Source organism: Sinohyriopsis cumingii, chromosome 6 (assembly GCF_028554795.1).
Source record: "Sinohyriopsis cumingii isolate HCF-2022 chromosome 6, ASM2855479v2, whole genome shotgun sequence".
In the NCBI taxonomy this organism is placed as follows: domain Eukaryota; kingdom Metazoa; phylum Mollusca; class Bivalvia; order Unionida; family Unionidae; genus Sinohyriopsis; species Sinohyriopsis cumingii.
The window spans coordinates 120084766-120104141 of record NC_142966.1 but is presented as its reverse complement, the minus strand read 5'-3'; the positions used below and the strand labels follow the sequence as shown (position 1 = coordinate 120104141).

The following is a 19376-nucleotide window of genomic DNA, read 5'->3' as shown; positions in this document are numbered from 1 at the left end:
AAAAACTTCAAAAGAAGCACATTTATTTGATAAACAGAGTAACACAGAGTCAGTGTGAATGATGACTTGTTCCATGGCCTCATGAAAACCCTTGGTGGGTCGCATGAAAGTCCTTGGTGGGCCGTAGTTTGCCCACCCCTGGTCTAGTTGGTCCTAAATGAAAAATATCACCACTCAGGCATCAAATATGGAAGCCACAGTGGCAGCCATGACAATCTTGCTATTAATATTCTCTTAAATTGATGGTCATTTCAACATGGGGTTTTCACTAAAAGACATTTTTTTATGTCTAGTTGGTCCAAAGTGAAAACAGTGCTGATCTGGTGTATTATACTGCCACAGTGGTAACCACCTTGAAAATCTTGACTCCTCTTCCTTGACAAAAAGTCATGTTGACATTGGGTTTTCACCAGAATACTTATTATGTCTAGATGGTCTTAGTAAGAAAGGTGCCACTTGGGCATCCAATAAGAACACCACAGCAGGTCCTAAATGAAAAGTTTAGCTCTTCTAAAAAAAAAAAAAGAGTTTGTTCACATGGCAGTAAAAAAGAAGAGCTGGTCTTTTCTCGAATTCCTGAAAATTCTTTTCAGTTTTACCTGGAGTAGAAAAGGGTAGAACCCTACAGATTTGGTGGTAAAAGGTAAAAGGTCACTGAATGAAAGATGAAAAATGGTTTCCGTACATACAGTTCTCTTTCATGTACAGTTACCTCTGTCATGTACAGTTACCAAACTCTGTCAATGGCTTGCACTTGGGGTAAGGATGAAGTCCGTTAATGTTGTGCTAAACAATTTTACAGGTCAAGATCATCAATCTTCTTTAGAAGAAACATTTAGTTATCAATCCTTTACCTGAAGTAAAGTTTGTGTGAGACTTGTACTTTGGGTAAGAAAGGGATGGTTTAGTTTGGTTTTATGGGTTTAATGCCATCTTTCACCACATAGGTTATACATGGTTGCAAGTATATTTGGTGAAGGAAGTTCAAAAGCCACTGACAAGCTACGGGCAAGCTTTCTCACATATCCACACTAGCTGAGCCAAGACTATGAAATGAGCTTATTTATGTCAAAATCAGAACAAGAATAAGTCAACACTGATAGAGAAAAAGTGGTTTTCGCATGCAAATGTTAGTTCTGGACCATGTACCTTGACAAATGTTTGTGTGCAGCTTGCACTTAAGGTATAGAACAGGCCTATTGATTTGGGGTGGGAAGTTCACAAGGTAATTTTTTGCACAATAACTTGTTCTAGAGTTTCTTGACCAAACATTTTAGATAGCTTGCACTTGGGATAATAAAAAAAATCTTACATATTCTAGGGTCTAAAGGTCACAGTCATGGCAAGATGAAAGAGAAAATAATGGTTTCTGCACATTTGCTTTAGTATTTCAAATGTATGCACAAGGGACTATTACAGGATTTGGTGAGAGTATTGTGTGCTATTCGTGGTTCTCTAGTTAGGCTTAAAATTCAAATGTTTTTTTTCTGTGTTATACACCCATCTTACAACTGATGTAATTTGGCACTGTTCATCTGTTAACATCTGCTTGTTAGGCCCAATACTTCATAATGGTTCAAGAGGTTTTCATGAAATTTGGCCCAAGTAGATATCATGACTATATGGTCACGGTGTATCAAGTACCAATCCATGTCTCAAGGTCGAGGTCTTACCACTTAAATCCTTGTCCCAATTTATATAATGTGACCAAGTTTCTGACACACACAAAATTTACCTTCTGTAGTGCAGTTTTTATGATTTCTCTGCAAAGCCAATAATTTTCAACTTGAATAAACTTGTGTAAGCATTACATTATTTTTCCCCCCACTATTCTTGAAGTACAACATCCAAGCAACAAGGTAACTGTGGAGACAATGACAAAATAGAAACTTGGGCAAGATTTGTGTGAAAAGTGAGCTTGGGCATCTGTATGTGACACTTTGATTGTAGTCTGTCTGGAATCTCATTAAAGAGTGGTCACAATGAACAAGTGTCAGGAATTTGTCAAGTGCATAAAACAAGCACTGACAGTTAGCTAAATATGGGACTCAACTGGAGCAATGAATGTTGATCAAAAATATGTTAAGCTGTTAAAATAAAGGAGGTACAGCCTTTACAGGCATGGGCTTTATATGTAATGCATAATTGCAACTAATTCTTAAAATAGATCTGACTTATGAAAGAGGGCAAAATAAATCAATCTGGCTATTGAAAGAGGGAAATAGAAATGATCTGACTTATGAAAGGGCAAAAAAAAATCTGGGTATTGAAAGAGGGAAAAAGAAATCAGATCTAGCTACTGAAAGAGGGAAATAGAAATGAATCTGACTTAATGAAAGAGAAGGGAAATATAAATTAATCACAGTGCTTACTGCAAATATAAAATGTAAGCTTGTTCATACAAGAAAATAAAAGCATCTGCAAGTAAACACCTGCAGAAAACAACACTGATAGACATTTATTTGCAAAGTGTAACATTTGATATTATATCTTTAATTAGTAAAATACATCTAAACGTATATAAAAGTATTGTGTAATAAATAAACAAAATAGATAAACAAGAAACAAACTGCATTCCAAGATGGGGTTAATAGCACGAAAATATAAAAATGTCTTAACTGGGAGTAATAATGCATACTACAAAACAAATTCATGGCGATTTTACTGTGTCGTGCTTATAAGGCAACACTTTTTCTGTATGAATATTTCAGTAAAAGTCATGTAAGCAGACTTTTGAACCAGTATATGTACATACCTTGACTAGACTGTGTCACATACTATAGGCTTGTCACGTACCTAAAGGCCAAGGTCACAACATGAGGAAACATTTCTGTGACTTTTATCCTCATCTAGAGTACAACTACATTAACAATTCTTAAATATATTACTAGGTACAGATGGTGTATTGCATTCCATAGCCTCTCCACTTAACTCAAGGTCGAGGTCACAGTAAGACATTTTCAACTAAGAAGAAGCAAAAAAGACATCTTCATGCACATAAATTATTTCATTTACTGTGTCACTTTTTATATACACAGGGTGAAGTCACCCACCCCATATATGTTACCCTAGTCTGGGGGATGGGTGGGTGGTACAGTCAATGCAGTGATGCCAACCATTCCAGATTTTGTGGAAGTATTGAGATAAAGCTAAAAGTGTATTCCCAATAATATTCTACTCTGAAAAAAATATAGTTTTTCAATGTAAAAAGACTAAGTAACTAGAAACCCATCAATTAATGAAAGCTAATGGTTATTGTACTGCCAAAATGTTGAAACTAGAAGTATACAGTATTTAACGACAAGCATACTTTAGAGTTGGAATCTTTGTCAATAATTTTCCATTGTTCTATGTGCAAAAATTTCTGGATACACTAAAGAACATGTATCTATGATCCATTTGAACTGATCAGCTGGAAGTAGTGATGATGAAGAATATAAGGTTTGAATGACACTTGACTGAATTCATAAAATGAACAGTATTTTTAGGTGTAAGCAAATATATTTTAAAGTGGGACCTACCTGAAGCAGAGGGAGGTGGATGGCAACTACCATCTGTAGTCAATTAAGTCACATGATGCACTGGCAGATCTGGGTCTATGCAGTTTATTCGTAGTAATCAGTAGAACAAATGTTACAGACACTGATCTGCCAGTACATTATGTGAAAGCAGAGTAGTAGACAGGCAATTTTGTACTAGATTGCCTTTTTCTCCCTCTAAGTCAACTGGCTGAATTGCTATTTCAGGAATACAATAAAATCTTTTTTTATATATTAACTTTACACATTTTGCTGTATTTTAAGAACAAGCCAAGTATTCTTTATTAAGACCTACACACACATTTTCATTGTATCTGTGAAGCTGCCCTTTGTGCAAAAATATTATTCTATACATTTCTAATCTCGTATATATTTATTAGATTAATACTTGCTGAATGGACTTTTATCTTAAAAGTCCAGAAACAGCAGTACATTATATGCATCCTTACCTATCACACAACTGTTAGATCTTAACAAAATTCTGTCTGTTAAGAAAATACTTCCAAATCAGAGGCATAGGATTGGCATAAACTTGGGTGGTCTGAGGTAGTAACCTACCACGTCAACAAAAGGTCTTCACACTAAAGGAAGTAAAGGCAGTCCTCTGAAATAAAAAAATAAAAAATAATGAAGCTGAGAGATTAAGAAGACCCATCATATGCAGTGGTGTAGATATGGATGATGGTAGGAGTGAGGCATATGCAGACTTCCTATCCACAAATTCTTGACTAGACAATGGTATTTCCCTGTATCCACTCCAACACACATGATGGATTTGTTTTCTTTATGCATTGAAAACATCAGAAACTATTCAATGACCTCGTAAGCATATATAACCCATCTATAGTGTCAATGAGTGCACTTGTGTGTATTAGGCATATCCTACATGGCTTTCTTACCCTGGCATACTGTCACACCTATAGGAATGATTAAGCATATCTTTTACAAGGATTTCTCACATGGGCAGACTGTGCTACACCTACAGGAATGAATAAGCATATCTTACATGGCTTTCTCACATGGGCATACTGTGTCACACATAGGAATGGGTAAAAAGGTGCAACAGTGTACAAATATAAACATAACATGGGGACATTTCAAAGACTTGTCTGTGGATTCTACTTCCTTTTATCAAACATCTGCCTTTATCCAGGTAAAATGGTCTATTGGAAATAGTCGTGAGTCCGGACAAATTTTTCCTTCCTGGGTGGGTCCCAGATATGTGATCTGTGTTTTTGACTGCATATGTTAATACATTTACAGTACAGTCTATTTTCCCTAACACTATCTGATGGACTTTTAAATCCAGAATTACTGCTATTAACAATTCTTGTTATCTCGTTCATCGGAAACAAAAAACAGAAACAAATCTAAAGACAGGAATGGAACAACTAATCCAAGCTTGCTCAAAAATGCCCTTTGCATATCTTGCATTTTTATATTGTAACTTGTCTGTGCCTCTCTCCATCTGTCAGCTTTTCCTTTCGTTGGAACAAGAACTCACTCTACAGCAACTGAGAGAAGTGTTGTTTTAATATAGGATGACAATGAGGGCTTGGAATCCTAGATACAACCCCCAGTGGGTTATGGAGTGGGACTCGGTCATTATAATTTCATGAGCAATAAGGATTCTAGTTACCTGAACTCTTACAAAATTAACCTAGGTGAAATGATCATGTGAGTACGAGACTGCACAAGAGTGAGTAGATGACAATGAAGTGACTAGGAATGCAAATGGCCACATCCAGGTCAAATTTCAGAAACTACTTAGTTTCGTTTCATCTGTCGGCAGATTAGAGACATGACAAATGCTATGCTCACAACTTTTGAGAAATAAATCATATTCCTATCGATTTCATGCAGGTACATCTCGATGAAAGGTTGTTCAAGTTTACTGGGCTGGCTAGTAAGCGGCTACCCCATGCTGACACTAATATGGTGTCGACAAATTCCAACTTTTCGATAGGGAATGGACTCTGATGCTACACCCCAAATGTCCAAATATAAAAAATTGGGTGGCATGGGTCAGAGGAAACTCAGACTAGTCCATAGTATGCAGCATGGATGGACACAAGTGTCCTCAGTCCATGTTGGATGTGTCTCTTTTTATACAGCACTATTAACCAAACAGATTACTACCATATCTGGACTACTGTAATTGTACTGTTATGTAATTAGCAAAACATATTACAAGATTACTTGCAAAAGGAGTTTGCAGACTCATCCTAGATAATACTGAAAGCATACAATGATGTTATACTGTTAACAATTAGTGAACTATTTTATGTGAGAAATACCAAACTTGTGAACAAAATTTCAAACAATATGGCCCCAATATATCAAGGATAAAATCCATGCAACTAATGGTGTCACCCTCTCTAATTAATAGCAGTAGTATATTGAGTTTTTCCCCTGGGATTCATGGAAGTCACCATTATGAGGCAGTGTCCTTTTAAGACAGGCTTCACTGGACAATACAGTTACACAAATCATTAAAAAACCAAACCACTGATCCAAAAATCAAATTAACCTAATATCTAATGCCAACCCCTGGTGAGGAAAATGTGTAATCCAAGTGGACAAAAAGAGTAATCCAAAAAGAAAAAGAGTAATCCACATATAACATGATACAAATTCAAATTCATATTTAGCACTTTCAGATTTAAAAAGCAGGACTCATGCTGCATTTCAGAACACTTTGTACCAGCTAAGACTATGAATGTTTTACACACCAGTAGAGCACCAAGTACTAAATTACTGAGCCTGGATCTGAATTCAGTTTTATTTTTGTTAACAATACAGAACAATCTCTCACTGCCAGCATTCAAATGGTAAAGAACCCATAATTCTTTCATAACCTAACAAAGAAAAGGAAATTAATATACTCCAGTTATTGGGTATTTAGCTGGGAAATAAGATGACAAAATTCAACTCTTGTCTGCATTAAGTACACTGGTACTGGATTTAGTATAATTCAAAGATTTCTTTAGTTTTCAAGCCTTGCTCCACATCAAATTTACCACCATGAATAATATTAAAATCCTTTCCACACAGCCTGCATTGGGTGTGAATCTGTCCTAGAATGGAATGCTGTGTTATGTAACTAATGTATTCATCTCTGAATCAGTTCTTTGTCTTTATTTAATCCATCTGTGAAATTATTTGAAAAACATTTTTGCTCTAGCACACATATTGACTTAATAAATCTGACTTTTAGCACCAAATATCCTAGACTAGTTCTGTACCAAATATGAATTAAAACAGAGTCTGAGTAATGATTAAAAATTAGAAAACCAGTCTGTGCTCTCCTAACTAAGTCATACAGCTGCTATAAATAGAATCTGAGGTCAAAAGTTTGAAAGTAGAAACCAGCATGTTTCCTGGAAATAGGTCAGCCACTATAAAGAGAACATAATACTGTTAGGAAAGTGCATGCAAGTCTATGGACAAGCGTACTCTTATATCAAGGTTATGCAGAAGCAGTCTTTTTGAGGAATACGGTCTGTGGGATAATTGGGATGTTAATAAAAAGTGAGAAAACAAATTATTGATTTTTGGGGGGAAGGAGGATATACCAAAATCGCATAATCCATATAGGTTTACGAGTAAGGTGTAATTTAGTGAGAGAAAAAAAGTATATTGATTGAGCCAAAAGAATAAATGGTTGGCATGTATGCTAATATGTTAAACATGGAACAGCATGTGCAGGATTTATTTGAGAGAAAAAAATTGATTAACGTGAACTAGTACTTATGGAGTAGCTCACAGTGAATAATGGGTATGCAGAAAAAATGGTGGAAGGAATTACAAAGAAATTTATTCCTATTAATATTTTAGGAATTTCAACATGATTAAAAATCCTACAAACAGAATACCTGATTGGGTTTTAACTGCACTGAGAATATTTTGCCTACTTTACGTAAACATGAACTGAAAAACAATTATTTTGGAATAGTGTAAAAATAAATAAATTCTAACATGAGCTATTGAAGACAACTTTCCTATAGTGCTTCAATTACTATACTCTAAACATTCATGAATTAGGCAGCTTTCCCTTTCAAATCTGTATGATTTAAAGTACTTGTATCAATAATGAATTTTTGCTGAAATCAATAAATCATGCATCTTCATGAAAATTTTCTCAATGGCTATCATCAATATTGCCTAAAGAAGCTGATATTAACACTGATAAATTTCTTCATCTTGTATTTACAAAAATAGACCAGTGTAGATAGTTTCACAGCACTGCATCATTTGCTCCCACACACTGATTTTTTTCCCCATGACTTTTCCAGGTCTAAATTCTTTAATGTTTACAACAAAAATGATGAAACATTGTATCTGTACCATAAATTAGCAAATATAACAACACACAGGTTGTCAAAGTTTTCCCTATCACACAAACCTGCTGGGTATGTATGTCTGCATGTTATACAATTTTATTTTCACTCGTATTTTAAAAGAATTGTTTCCTATCTCAAACAACGCATCAAGATTGAAATAGTAAACAAGTCTAATGTTGATTATTTAGTTTTGCATTTCAGCTTTAAAAAATTGAAGGTTAAAATAACAAGACAAGATAAACATAAGAAAATCAGTATCTTCAATTTAATAACTGATTTACCAAAAACAGCAATGTTATTGTTTACTAAACTGTCAGATATAATTTTAGAATATGAACTTCTATAGCACATCATATCAATATCAATAATATTTTTTAAAAAGTGAACAAAATTTTATATTAATTAGAATTTGAGAAAAAAATCCACAGCTAGGTGTTCTTCATTTATAGTATAGACTGGAGATGCATCTGAATCACTGTCATAGATGAATTCAGAGCTTGACAAGTTGACCTCCAGAAGAATTTCACATTTACAATAGTGGCCATTGTTATTCTTGCTGAAGCTACCATACCTTAACTGACCAAATTGTTTGCTGTAAAATCAGAAGGTGTGTAGTTCATGCCATCTGGCAGTTATTTATCTGTGGACCATTATTTTACTTTTTTTTTTATTACTGGAGAGTGCTGCTTTGTTCCTGCTTTTATCAAAGAAAACACATGGTACCATCATGGAATGGTTGAAAAGGTGAGGAAGCCAATTTGCACTGACCCAGTTTGGTTTGAAATGGCTCCGCTGCAGTAGATTCTTTTATCAAGCAGAGCATATGGATTGAAATTTGTACAGCTTAAAGATTCAATGTTAAATAGAAAGGAGGATTCACCATACCCCAGTATTTTATACTATGTTTATGATGAAAAGAAGGCCGCAAAGATTTTGGTCATTTCTTGTTTTTATTTTATTTAGGAAAACCTTTTACTCACAATGGAAAAATGTGTGGGGACACAAGTGCATATTATATTTGCCAATTTAAGGTACACAAAAATAATGTTAATACTGATCAATATGATTGGTATACAACCACTTGTTCAACATTTCTGTCAATATGGCATCCTCCTCCCTTTACTAAAGATGGACCAGCAAGTAAAGGAAGATTTTCTGTTTCTGACAATTCTGAAAACATGTCACTCACTGCCCTCAAGAGAGGAAGTGGTCAGGTTCAATACATTTAAAATAGAAAAAGTAATCGGGGACAAGGATTAATCTTAAACAAAATAAAACAACAGCTTACAGTGTTTTTGGTGAACTGCTCTGAAGCCACTTCCGTACTGTGGGCACCAACAGACCACCCAACAGTATCTGTGCAGGATGGTATATAAGTAACGGTATCGAGATTATGGACATACCAGTATAACCTGCAAATATTATCTTTATAATAGGAATTCCTGAAAAGAAAAATAGTAAGTGCATTATTTTGTAAGTGAAAATGTTAATCATACACCTGGAATATATGCCATCTATACTTCTGTACAAGTCAGATCCATCTGCATAGACGCATATCTGCCACTGAATGATGCACTGGCAGAACTGGCTCTATGCAATTTGTTACAATTTATCAGTAGAAAAAACAACACAGACCCTGATCTAATGGTGCATTATATGATGGCAGATAAGGGTTTATGTTTGCAGTTGTACCCAACTTGTAAACAAATACATATGGTATGTTTAGAAAATGTAAAGGCTCTCTTTAAGCACTTCCCAGTGTACCATGGACCTTCTAATGTTGGTCTTGTACCCCAGACATTCTAATACTGCATACTGTGATACTGGGGACCCCCAATAATTAGCCATGGATCTCATTGCTCTTGAATTCTGAATCCAGCTAATTTACATTTCCCTAACAAGCCACAAAAAGATAGTCCTAATTAGCAAGAAAATGTATTACATGAAAAGAAATTAAAAAATTCTTGTTTGAAAAAAATTTAAATGAAGATATGTATTTTAATGAAATTAATTAGTGGCAGTAATTATACAGAATCATTATTATTATTAAACTATTATCAATTTGCCTTGAATGTAATAATGTCCTGTTCAATAACAGATTATGTGTCCAAGGTTCCCACTTTAAAAGTTCTCCATTGAGCTCTGGACAAGTTTATGTTTGGTTGTACCTTTTTGTTAGTTTTAACAGCACTTCTAGTATATTATTGGATATACCATACCAAGGAAAAGGGAACCAAGTGTCTTTCCCAAGGACACACTGAGGCAGCTCTCTAGGGCAGGCCTGAACAGGTATCAAACCCATCACCCTTGGATTATGAGCCCAACCCTGTACCACAAGTTGCTATGTAGAAATTTCCAAAGTTCATAGATTTTGTTTCATGGATGTTTTTGCTCCAAAATGAATGTGGTCTGGTGACTCATTATGTCATATCCAGTTCATGTCTTAAAATTAAATGCTGATTTCAGACATAAATGGGTTATCCCCCCTCCATTTTCACAAATATTACACAACATACCTCTAATCTCAATACTGTAACCATTACCTACAGTAACAGATTTCTGAAACTTTGCATCAAATTGTGGCAGTTCATCTAACTCGGCAGCTGACATTTCAGAATTATCATCCTCAATTTGGCAAAAAGCTTCACTTTAATCACTCACTTTCTTTATTCTGAAACAATTTTAAAAGAAGGAAAAGTACCAGGAACTGGCAGAAAGCTGTACAACAAAAGGATGGAAAACTAGGTTGTGGAATTAGGACAAAGGGGGTTTCTGTATAGTCGACCTGAAGGAAGCTCATTGCACTTAGGAATAAGAGGAAAAGCATGCACAACATATGTGCAGACACTGGTTGAGGCAGCAGGAAAGTCCCAAGTTGGGTCTGGCTGAGATATGAAGAAATTAACAGGCAGTCAACACAGAGGGGCAGTGTCTGATCCACAATGTCACCCACCATCTGGGGAATGTGTCAAGATAAGGGGTGAAACTGAGGAAAGATGGGAACTCAGCTGAATGTCTGTACAACTGTATTTGAACACTTTACAGCATTCTCCTGTAACTCAATTATCCCAACACTGAAAAGACCAATCGTCTTTGGTATCTTTATCATACTAACTTGTGTTCTTAGCTACATTGTTTTCCATCTATACATATTTTAAGTTACTTACTACATGACAAGGAACGCTATAAAACATTGGCAACATAAAAAAAAAGAATGATAACACTGACCATAATAACATTAAGTCTGATTCATACCCTCATTCTGTTTTACTCACCTAAAGTAAGAGATTTATGTGTACAGCAGAACATAAGAGCAACAATATCTGCCTTTGAAAAGTTCATTCTACATCTTGCCGTGAAGAAGAATATACAATACAAAAGTATGCACTGGAGTAAGATAACTGAAACATAATAAAAATGGATGTTAGAAATAAAAACTGAACCTCTTCATGACAAATTGGATTACAGGAATGATAACAATATATGAGGAATTTCTGCACAATGAAATCTTTACTAATTTTAAATGTTAAAATACAAAGTGTTTATTTTACAATTTTTAAATTTTTTTAACACTAATTTCATGAGGTCACATTTGTAAAATGTTTGGAACCTGAGAAAAGATATAAAACAATTGAACTTCACTGCATAATTCATGCATCTGTGATGCCTTACTTTATCCAAATTTAATTATAAAACAGAAATTCATTAGTTGGTTTTCAGTGATGATTGCTATACTGTAGAATAAGCTGATAGAAATGCGAACACAATTATTATCATGGAAAAATTATTCAAATTATTGTAACTGGAGCACAAACTAACTGCCTGTCCCATTGATAAAGTTGTTTCTTGGGGGTGGGGGATAAGGTCTTGTGAAATTTTGTTATTATAGCCTAATTTTAAGGGCCCTTATGTCACAACAAAATAGTCACTTTCTATTACAGGAATAATGTGTGGGAAAAGACGGATGTCATCAAACATAATATACCTTAATTTGTGTTTATTTTATTGTCAAAAGGTTGTTCGAGTAGACAGCTTTTCATAATATAATGCTGTGATATATATATATATATATATATATATATATATATATATATATATATATATATATAGATAATATCAGACAGAATATGGCACTTACACATAAAGCAACCTATTATATGCTGCTATTCCTTCAGTTTGTGAAAGGATTAAAGATTTTAGAAAATGTGTGAAAAAATTATATTAGCATGTGAGGGGTTTCCCCACTCTGAACCAGAACTGCATTATTTGCATGCACTTCCCATCCCACCTAACAAAATCCAGGAACTGATGTTCTCCACTTTTTGTTGGAAGTATGGGATTCTTACAGAGGAAAGTGCAATGTGACAATGATGATGTAAATCAGTTAAGGTAAATTTGTAAAGAAAGATAATACTGATGATGGACAACACTGATGCAGAACCCATGTCTGGTCTCCTCAATACAAAATATGAAACCAATGCTCTGTGGCCATAATTCCACTAAATCATGGTATAGGAAGTCAATCCTCCAATTCAACTAAATTATATCAATATAGAGCTGTATATAAAATCCAAAACTAATCAAAGAAATTGTCATATGGAGCAACAATCAAGGGCCTCAACTCTGCTGATGGATGATGCAGCTCAAATGTCAAAGTAAGCCAAGGTGTCATCAACCCTAAGCTGCACACCACAAGAGTTACTGTGTGTGTGATTTGGATTTTTAACGTAGCTTTAGCAATTTTTCAGTCATATTGCTATGATGTCTGCAGTGTGGCAGTTTATAGCAATGTCAAACAATGAGACATCGCGTCCCACCCAGTCACATTATCTGGACACCAGGCCAACCAGTCCTAACACCAACCTCTAAATGCTGAACTCCTAGTAGTGCACCTGTTAGTACCATTTTTAAAACTCACTGGTGTGACTCAAATGGGGTTCAAACCCGCGACCTCCCACATCCAGTATGGACACTAACCACTAGGCCACCGGAGTGGTCACAAGAGTTATTGCAGAGAAAGGAAGGTTAGCACATCCAAAACTCTGGGGCCAGAAGATGATGCTATATGCACCTGATCAACAATTAAACTCACTCAATATCTTAAGCTGACCACTAAAATTTGTTTAAATTCTAATAATGTAGTGAAACAAAAGTGTGCAGATCTGATAGTCAGGGGACATAACACTTCTAAATGATGCTAAAAGTTGCCATGGTTTTCTTAATAAGATGCATACCAAATGTGGTTCAAACGTAATGAAAACCAGCTTAGTAGTTGTGCAACAATAAAGGTAGAGGGTCTGTTAAAAAAAAAACAGCCTACTGTTAACACTGTTAAATAATGATGTAAAACCTTGATAATCAGCCTCAGCAAAGGGCCTATCACTATCGTGCCAAGTAGCAAACTTGGTTATAATCAAATCATAAATCGAGGACAATACAGAAAGAATTTTTATTGTATATTATACCTGTGAAACTATACAAAAAAGTTACAAAATACTTACTAAATGATACAATGCCCAATAAAGTCAAACTGCCCACTTCTGTATTTTTCTGAGAGAATGTATCACAGAATGTGGTGAAAATAATCAGTAGGAGTACAACACTGAAACGAGATAAAATATATCCTGCCTTTGTGTATTATGATATAAATTCAGTGCCATGCAATAAAAGCCAACTTTAAAAGTGATAACTGTCCCTTCTTAAAAAGTATCTGTTAACCTGGCAAGTGTCTATCAGTAGCTCCCTAAAGTCCCATCTGTAATTGTATCTGTTAACCTGGCAAGTGTCCATCTGTAGCTCCCTAAAGTCCCATCTGTAATTGTATGTTAACCTGGCATGTGTCTATCAGTAGCTCCCTAAAGTCCCATCTGTAATCGTATCTGTTAACCTGGCATGTAGCTCCCTAAAGTCCCATCTGTAATTGTATCTGTTAACCTGGCATGTGTATATCAGTAGCTCCCTAAAGTCCCATCTGTAATTGTATCTGTTAACCTGGCATGTGTCTATCAGTAGCTCCCTAAAGTCCCATCTGTAACTGTATCTGTTAACCTGGCAAGTGTCCATCTGTAGCTCCCTTAAGTCCCATCTGTAATTGTATATGTTAACCTGGCAAGTGTGTATCAGTAGCAACCTAAAGTCCCATCTGTAATTGTATCTGTTAACCTAGCAAGTGTCTATCTGTAGCTCCCTAAAGTCCCATCTGTAATTGTATCTGTTAACCTGGCAAGTGTCCATCTGTAGCTCCCTAAAGTCCCATCTGTAACTGTATCTGTTAACCTGGCAAGTGTCTATCATTAGCTCCCTAAAGTCCCATCTATAATTGTATCTGTTAACCTGGCAAGTGTCCATCTGTAGCTCCCTAAAGTCCCATCTGTAATTGTATCTGTTAACCTGGCAAGTGTCTATCATTAGCTCCCTAAAGTTCCATCTGTAATTGTAGCCACAATATTTATACTCCTAACAATAAAAGCTGAAATTCTAAATTAAAATAACAGTTCTGAAGAAACTATGTATGTGGTAAGTTATCCTCTAGTCCAAGCATCCTCTGACCTTTCCCATTCCAAGTTAGATATTCAGAGTTCAGTGGAAATGGTCTACATAGCTAACATGGGATGGAACGATCTGTGCAAACTCTGAATGTTCCTCTGATCAGCTGGCACAATCATCTTGGACCTCCATGTCAATCATACCCTGAACTGACTGATGAAATATAACAATTCTAGGTACATGCATTTATTTCAAATATGATAGCTCGTCTGAACCAAACATAAATCGATTGATTTTTTTGACTACTGGTCAGCAGTTCATCACAACATCAAAGTTAACCATATAATTATTCACATGGTTGAATTTAGTGCAAAAGGTCACTGTCAAGCACATCAATAATAGAGATGAAGAGCCTAATAAGTGAACAGAACTCGGGCATGCTATAAAAGATGTTGCCTCAAGCAGTATAAGCATTAATCTGCTGACTTTCAGAGTTTCATCTGTTCCTTAACTGTGCATGAATATTGTTTTGTACTGAGAATCCCCTTTCACAGTCTGAAGGGGCATATGGTATATAGCTAGCCAGAACAAATTGGGAAACTGTTTTTGATGGTTCTGTACAATGTTCCACAGAACTTTGTACCACAGTATGCCCAAATAATTCCAAATATACAATGCTAGGTAGCACTGTATACCACAATTATAGTAGGTGTGTTTTGATCTCAAATGGCTGAAGAAAATGTATTGCTCTGATTCATAACAAAGTAACACAGTATTAAATCCATTATATTATTGTAAACAAATAAATTGCCTTAAGGAAAATAAAATAACTTTGTTATAAAAAATCAAAGCAAAACCCCAAAATAAAATGGTTAGTACCATTGAGTAAATGGACTAGCTACATATGTGTTATCATCTAAAACTGTAAAATGGGTTGATTAAGTTTATAGTACAGCTGTCACCCTGTAAAAGAAATTGTGCCGATATCAACTTGTTGATAAAGATGATAAGTGATGACACTTAAGCCTACAGTTTTGACTTCCCACCCTACTGATATAACTGGCATACAGCTGGGCAAGATATTTATCAGAGAAAGCCAGTAAACATGAAAAAAGAAAAACGTGCCAATTATGGCATTAAATTTGTAACAAGATTACTCTGGAATTTCATTACATTCCTTACTGACAAACTACTTATTAAGTACCATGTACCACCGGAAAAAATACCAATGTAAACCAGTAATACCACACACATCTACTCAGGTATTGTCTCTTGGATATCTTTTCTCCAAAATAAGATTTTTCACTCACACTGGCTCTCTTGAACCAGTCCTTTGCTGAATATTATGCCACATATCTGCCTGTTCTATAAAGTTATTTGAGGATTTAAGTCCATCAATGCCATAGTCTGATTATTCAGAAGGAGGTACATCCTTATTTTTTAAAATTTTATTTCAGATTCTTCTTTGTTCAATTTATCTTAACCGTTATTGGCTGTATAGTTTTGAAGCACAAGCTCCCTAAATTGTTAGAGGAAAGATATAAAAGCGCACTATGCTTTTAAATTGCCAATATTTTATTTAGGCTTGGAATCATGCATTTTCCATGTTTAATTTCAAAATACATAAGGGGGATAGCAAACAGACAAGCCTCTGTTTTTGTATACCTGACTTGTACATTTGACCTGTGTTCAACACAATTTTCCGGTTAAAAATAACCGAATTTCCATTAACACTTTCCAAGCTCCAATAGTCTGACATACATGTACTTCAAAACTTTAACAATCATTTTCATCATCAGCTAGTATTTGCCAAATGAAATAATCATCTGAAGACAAACCATGATGGAGTTTTCTAGGAAGCATTTGTAACGACAGAATGCTTGTTGTTGGGCCCAATATGCTAATCAAATTTACCCTATAAAAAAGAACAGATATCACAACATCTTTAAGGGTTAAGCATCTTTTAATCACTTTAAGGGTTAACAATAATAAAAAAAATTGTATACTGCACAGTGTCCCTTTTTATATGCATGACTTGAACTAATTTGCAGGAGTTCATATGCAGTGCTACTTTCCATTTGTGCGAATTCAACCAACATCTGCATAATTCTGATGCACCATCAGCATCTCTGTAATCATAGAAGTAAACAGCTTGGCTACTAAGTTTATCTAAATCAGTTTTGTCAAAACATGCCAATTGTTATGGTTTCCATCAATTAGGATCTTCCAATTTATGCATTTTGCTTTCTGTTAGCAAATTTAAACTTCAAAATAGTGCAGAAGTGCACCATTGACCCATGTAACTTACAAGACAATGATGTCAGACAGAAAAAATGTTAATTGACATAATAACAAACAACAATATCTTTAATAAAGAGAAAAATAATAAGAAAGGAAATGAAGACAAAAATGTAGTTTTAGATTTTTTTATAAACTGGAGATCATAATGGGAAAAAAGTATATTCTAATTTTAAAATATTTAAAGTCTTGCCTTTTGCATGATGATGGAATTGTCAACTCAATCTTAAACCTATTAAAGTTTGTCTAAGCTTAAAACTCTGAAAAAGGCTAGACACAGTGTTCATGGATGCCAGACAGTGTTCATGGAGGCTAGATGCAGTGTTCACAGAAGCATGACAGTGTTCATGAAGTATGTTTTATGTTTATCATGTAGCAAGCATAAAGAAAGCCTGTTGAGATGTGTTAAATGAAGATAAGGAAATGACCTAAAATACAACTCTGAATACCAGATTTCATGGGAAAATTATCAATCTGATACACGGGACTAATTTTTTCAATTACAAGCTCTAATGAAAAGACAACAGCAACATTTTAAATCCTGTTAGCCTACACAATATTTTTTTTATAGAAAATCCTCACAACCCCTATTTTTCCAACATCTGTGACTCGTGCATGGTAGCTTTGTGTTATTTATGTTGGGAGTAAACTTGCAAGTCTAAAATTGATCGTGCTTACCTTCCTATTGGTCCAAATGGAATTGTCCTTCTTTCTAGCCAGGATCTGAAATATTTTCTGCAGATCTGGCCAATTATGAGTGGCAGAACAACAGTCGCAGATAATTGTACCACTATCAAGACAACTGGTACATCAGCCTTGGACCCAATCTGCAAAAAAAAAACAAAAGCAATGAAATCATTCAAAAGATGCATCTTATGCATATGCAAAATAAAAATCTGAATAGTATAAAAGGTATACAAAACATAATAGTGTATTTTTTAACTATATATCAGAGTCCTGCACAAACAAAAGTACCTTCTACATTACATTATACACCCAACCAAATATTCAACAGATCTCTGTGAAAACTTTAACTTTAATGTAGAATCACTTATTTTAGTCAGTGACCCTAACTTTCAACCTTTTCACCTCAAAAGAAATGATTCTTCTTTACAATGAGTGCAAAACGTCCATATAGTTTGGACCACATCTGTAATTTAGAACTGTTTTTGTTTTTGTGTAGAAACCATCTCACTTCTTTCAGTCACAGCGACAACAATCTTTTATCTTTTGATCCCAAAATCTGAAGGCTTCCTGCTTATCACAAGTGCAAGCCATTCACAACATATAGTAACCACAGATGATGAAGAACTGAAGTTATTATGTACAAACTGTTTATTCTTTCAGTCCCAGTTACCTTGACATTTAACCCCAAAACAGATGAGGTTCAGCATTTTTCTTAGCCGATGTGCAAGTCTTACACAATGCTTTGTAAGTGTAGATAGTGATGAACTAAAGTTACTGTGCAGAAACCATTTTTCTTCTTTCAGCCACAATGACCTTGAACTTTGTGCTCCTGACAATAAAAATTAACAGGGTTCTTGCCCACACCTAGTGTAAGCAATCCACAATGGTTGTAGCATGTCTGCAATGTAAAACTAATGTTTATGTGTGTAAATCAGTCAGTGACCAAGATCTTTTACATTTCAATCCCAAAATGAAAAGGCTTCTTCCTTACCCCCCAAGTGCCAAGGATGAAGAACTGAAGTTATTAAGCAGAAACTATATTTCTTCTTTCAGTTTGTGACCTTGACCTTTAATATGTTGACCCTATAACAAACAAGGTTCTTCATTACCCCATGTCCAAGTCATCCACAGTGCTTGGCTAATTGTAGGTAGTGAAAAATCAAAGTTATTGTACAGACACCATTTTTATTCTTTCAGTCAGAATGACCTTGATCTTTGAACTTTTGTCAATGATATTAATAGGGGTCCTTACTTATAACAAGTGTAAGCAATCCACATAGCCTGGTAAACTAGACAGTGAACAAATGAATTAATGAACTGAAACCATTTTTCTGTTTTCAGTGACCTTGAGATTTGCTGCAAAAGTGAGTTATTTACTCCAAGCGGAAGTCATCTGTAAAGTTTTCTAACTGTAGTTGGTGGACAACTCAGCTATTGTTTGGAAACAAAATGGAAACTGGCAGATACAACACAATGCACTCAACATTATGACAGCCATAAAAAAAGTAAACCATTTACTTCTCTCCATTCTAAGGGGTTTCATATTTCACTGAATATGCACGTCTTCTGACCTCTTGCATTCATAAGCTGTCTCTCCATAAAAAAATTGATTGGGAAATTTAAGATATTTGCTCACCTTTAAAATATTAACTGATTTGGAATATTCATTTATTTTTATTAAGTCAATCCTTAATAATTCACTAGTAAGAAACTCTGGTATGCTTGACTAATAATAAACTCAAGTATATTTACTAATCTTTTAAAAAAATACTTATAAGGAACTTGTTCATTAAGACATCTCTTTGCCACGCTGATCAGGATTTTATTAAGTCATCACTTAAAAATGAATATAGCTTATCAATGACCTATCAGGAATTCAAAATTTAAAGCCCTCACTTTCAAACAAACTGAACACAAACTTAAGTATATTAAAACATCAATTAACAATGAAAGGTCTTAGGTTCGAACCCTGGCAGAGTCATACCAAAGAATTATAAAAATGGTACTAGCATCTTCCTTGCTT

At 34.9% G+C, this 19376-nt stretch overlaps 1 protein-coding gene across 2 annotated transcripts in view; it reads right to left on the bottom strand.

Annotated features, from left to right (window-relative positions):
* Positions 1 to 19376, bottom strand: part of LOC149797839 (sodium/bile acid cotransporter 7-like) — a 48988-nt gene that overhangs the window by 14314 nt on the left and 15298 nt on the right. The window contains exons 7-11 of one of the 2 annotated variants that reach the window (XR_016421888.1): positions 17345 to 17493; positions 13384 to 13484; positions 11158 to 11283; positions 9171 to 9324; positions 3989 to 4143 (exon numbers count right to left, since the gene is read on the bottom strand). Coding sequence is in view for 1 of the 2 variants with exons in the window: in XM_089962856.1 (XP_089818982.1) it covers positions 4116 to 4143; positions 9171 to 9324; positions 11158 to 11283; positions 13384 to 13484; positions 17345 to 17493 (558 nt within the window). In the remaining variant the exon portion in view is untranslated. Of the gene's footprint in view, positions 1 to 2437; positions 4144 to 9170; positions 9325 to 11157; positions 11284 to 13383; positions 13485 to 17344; positions 17494 to 19376 lie in introns of those variants that run through there. The other variant, XM_089962856.1, reaches the window with a different exon arrangement.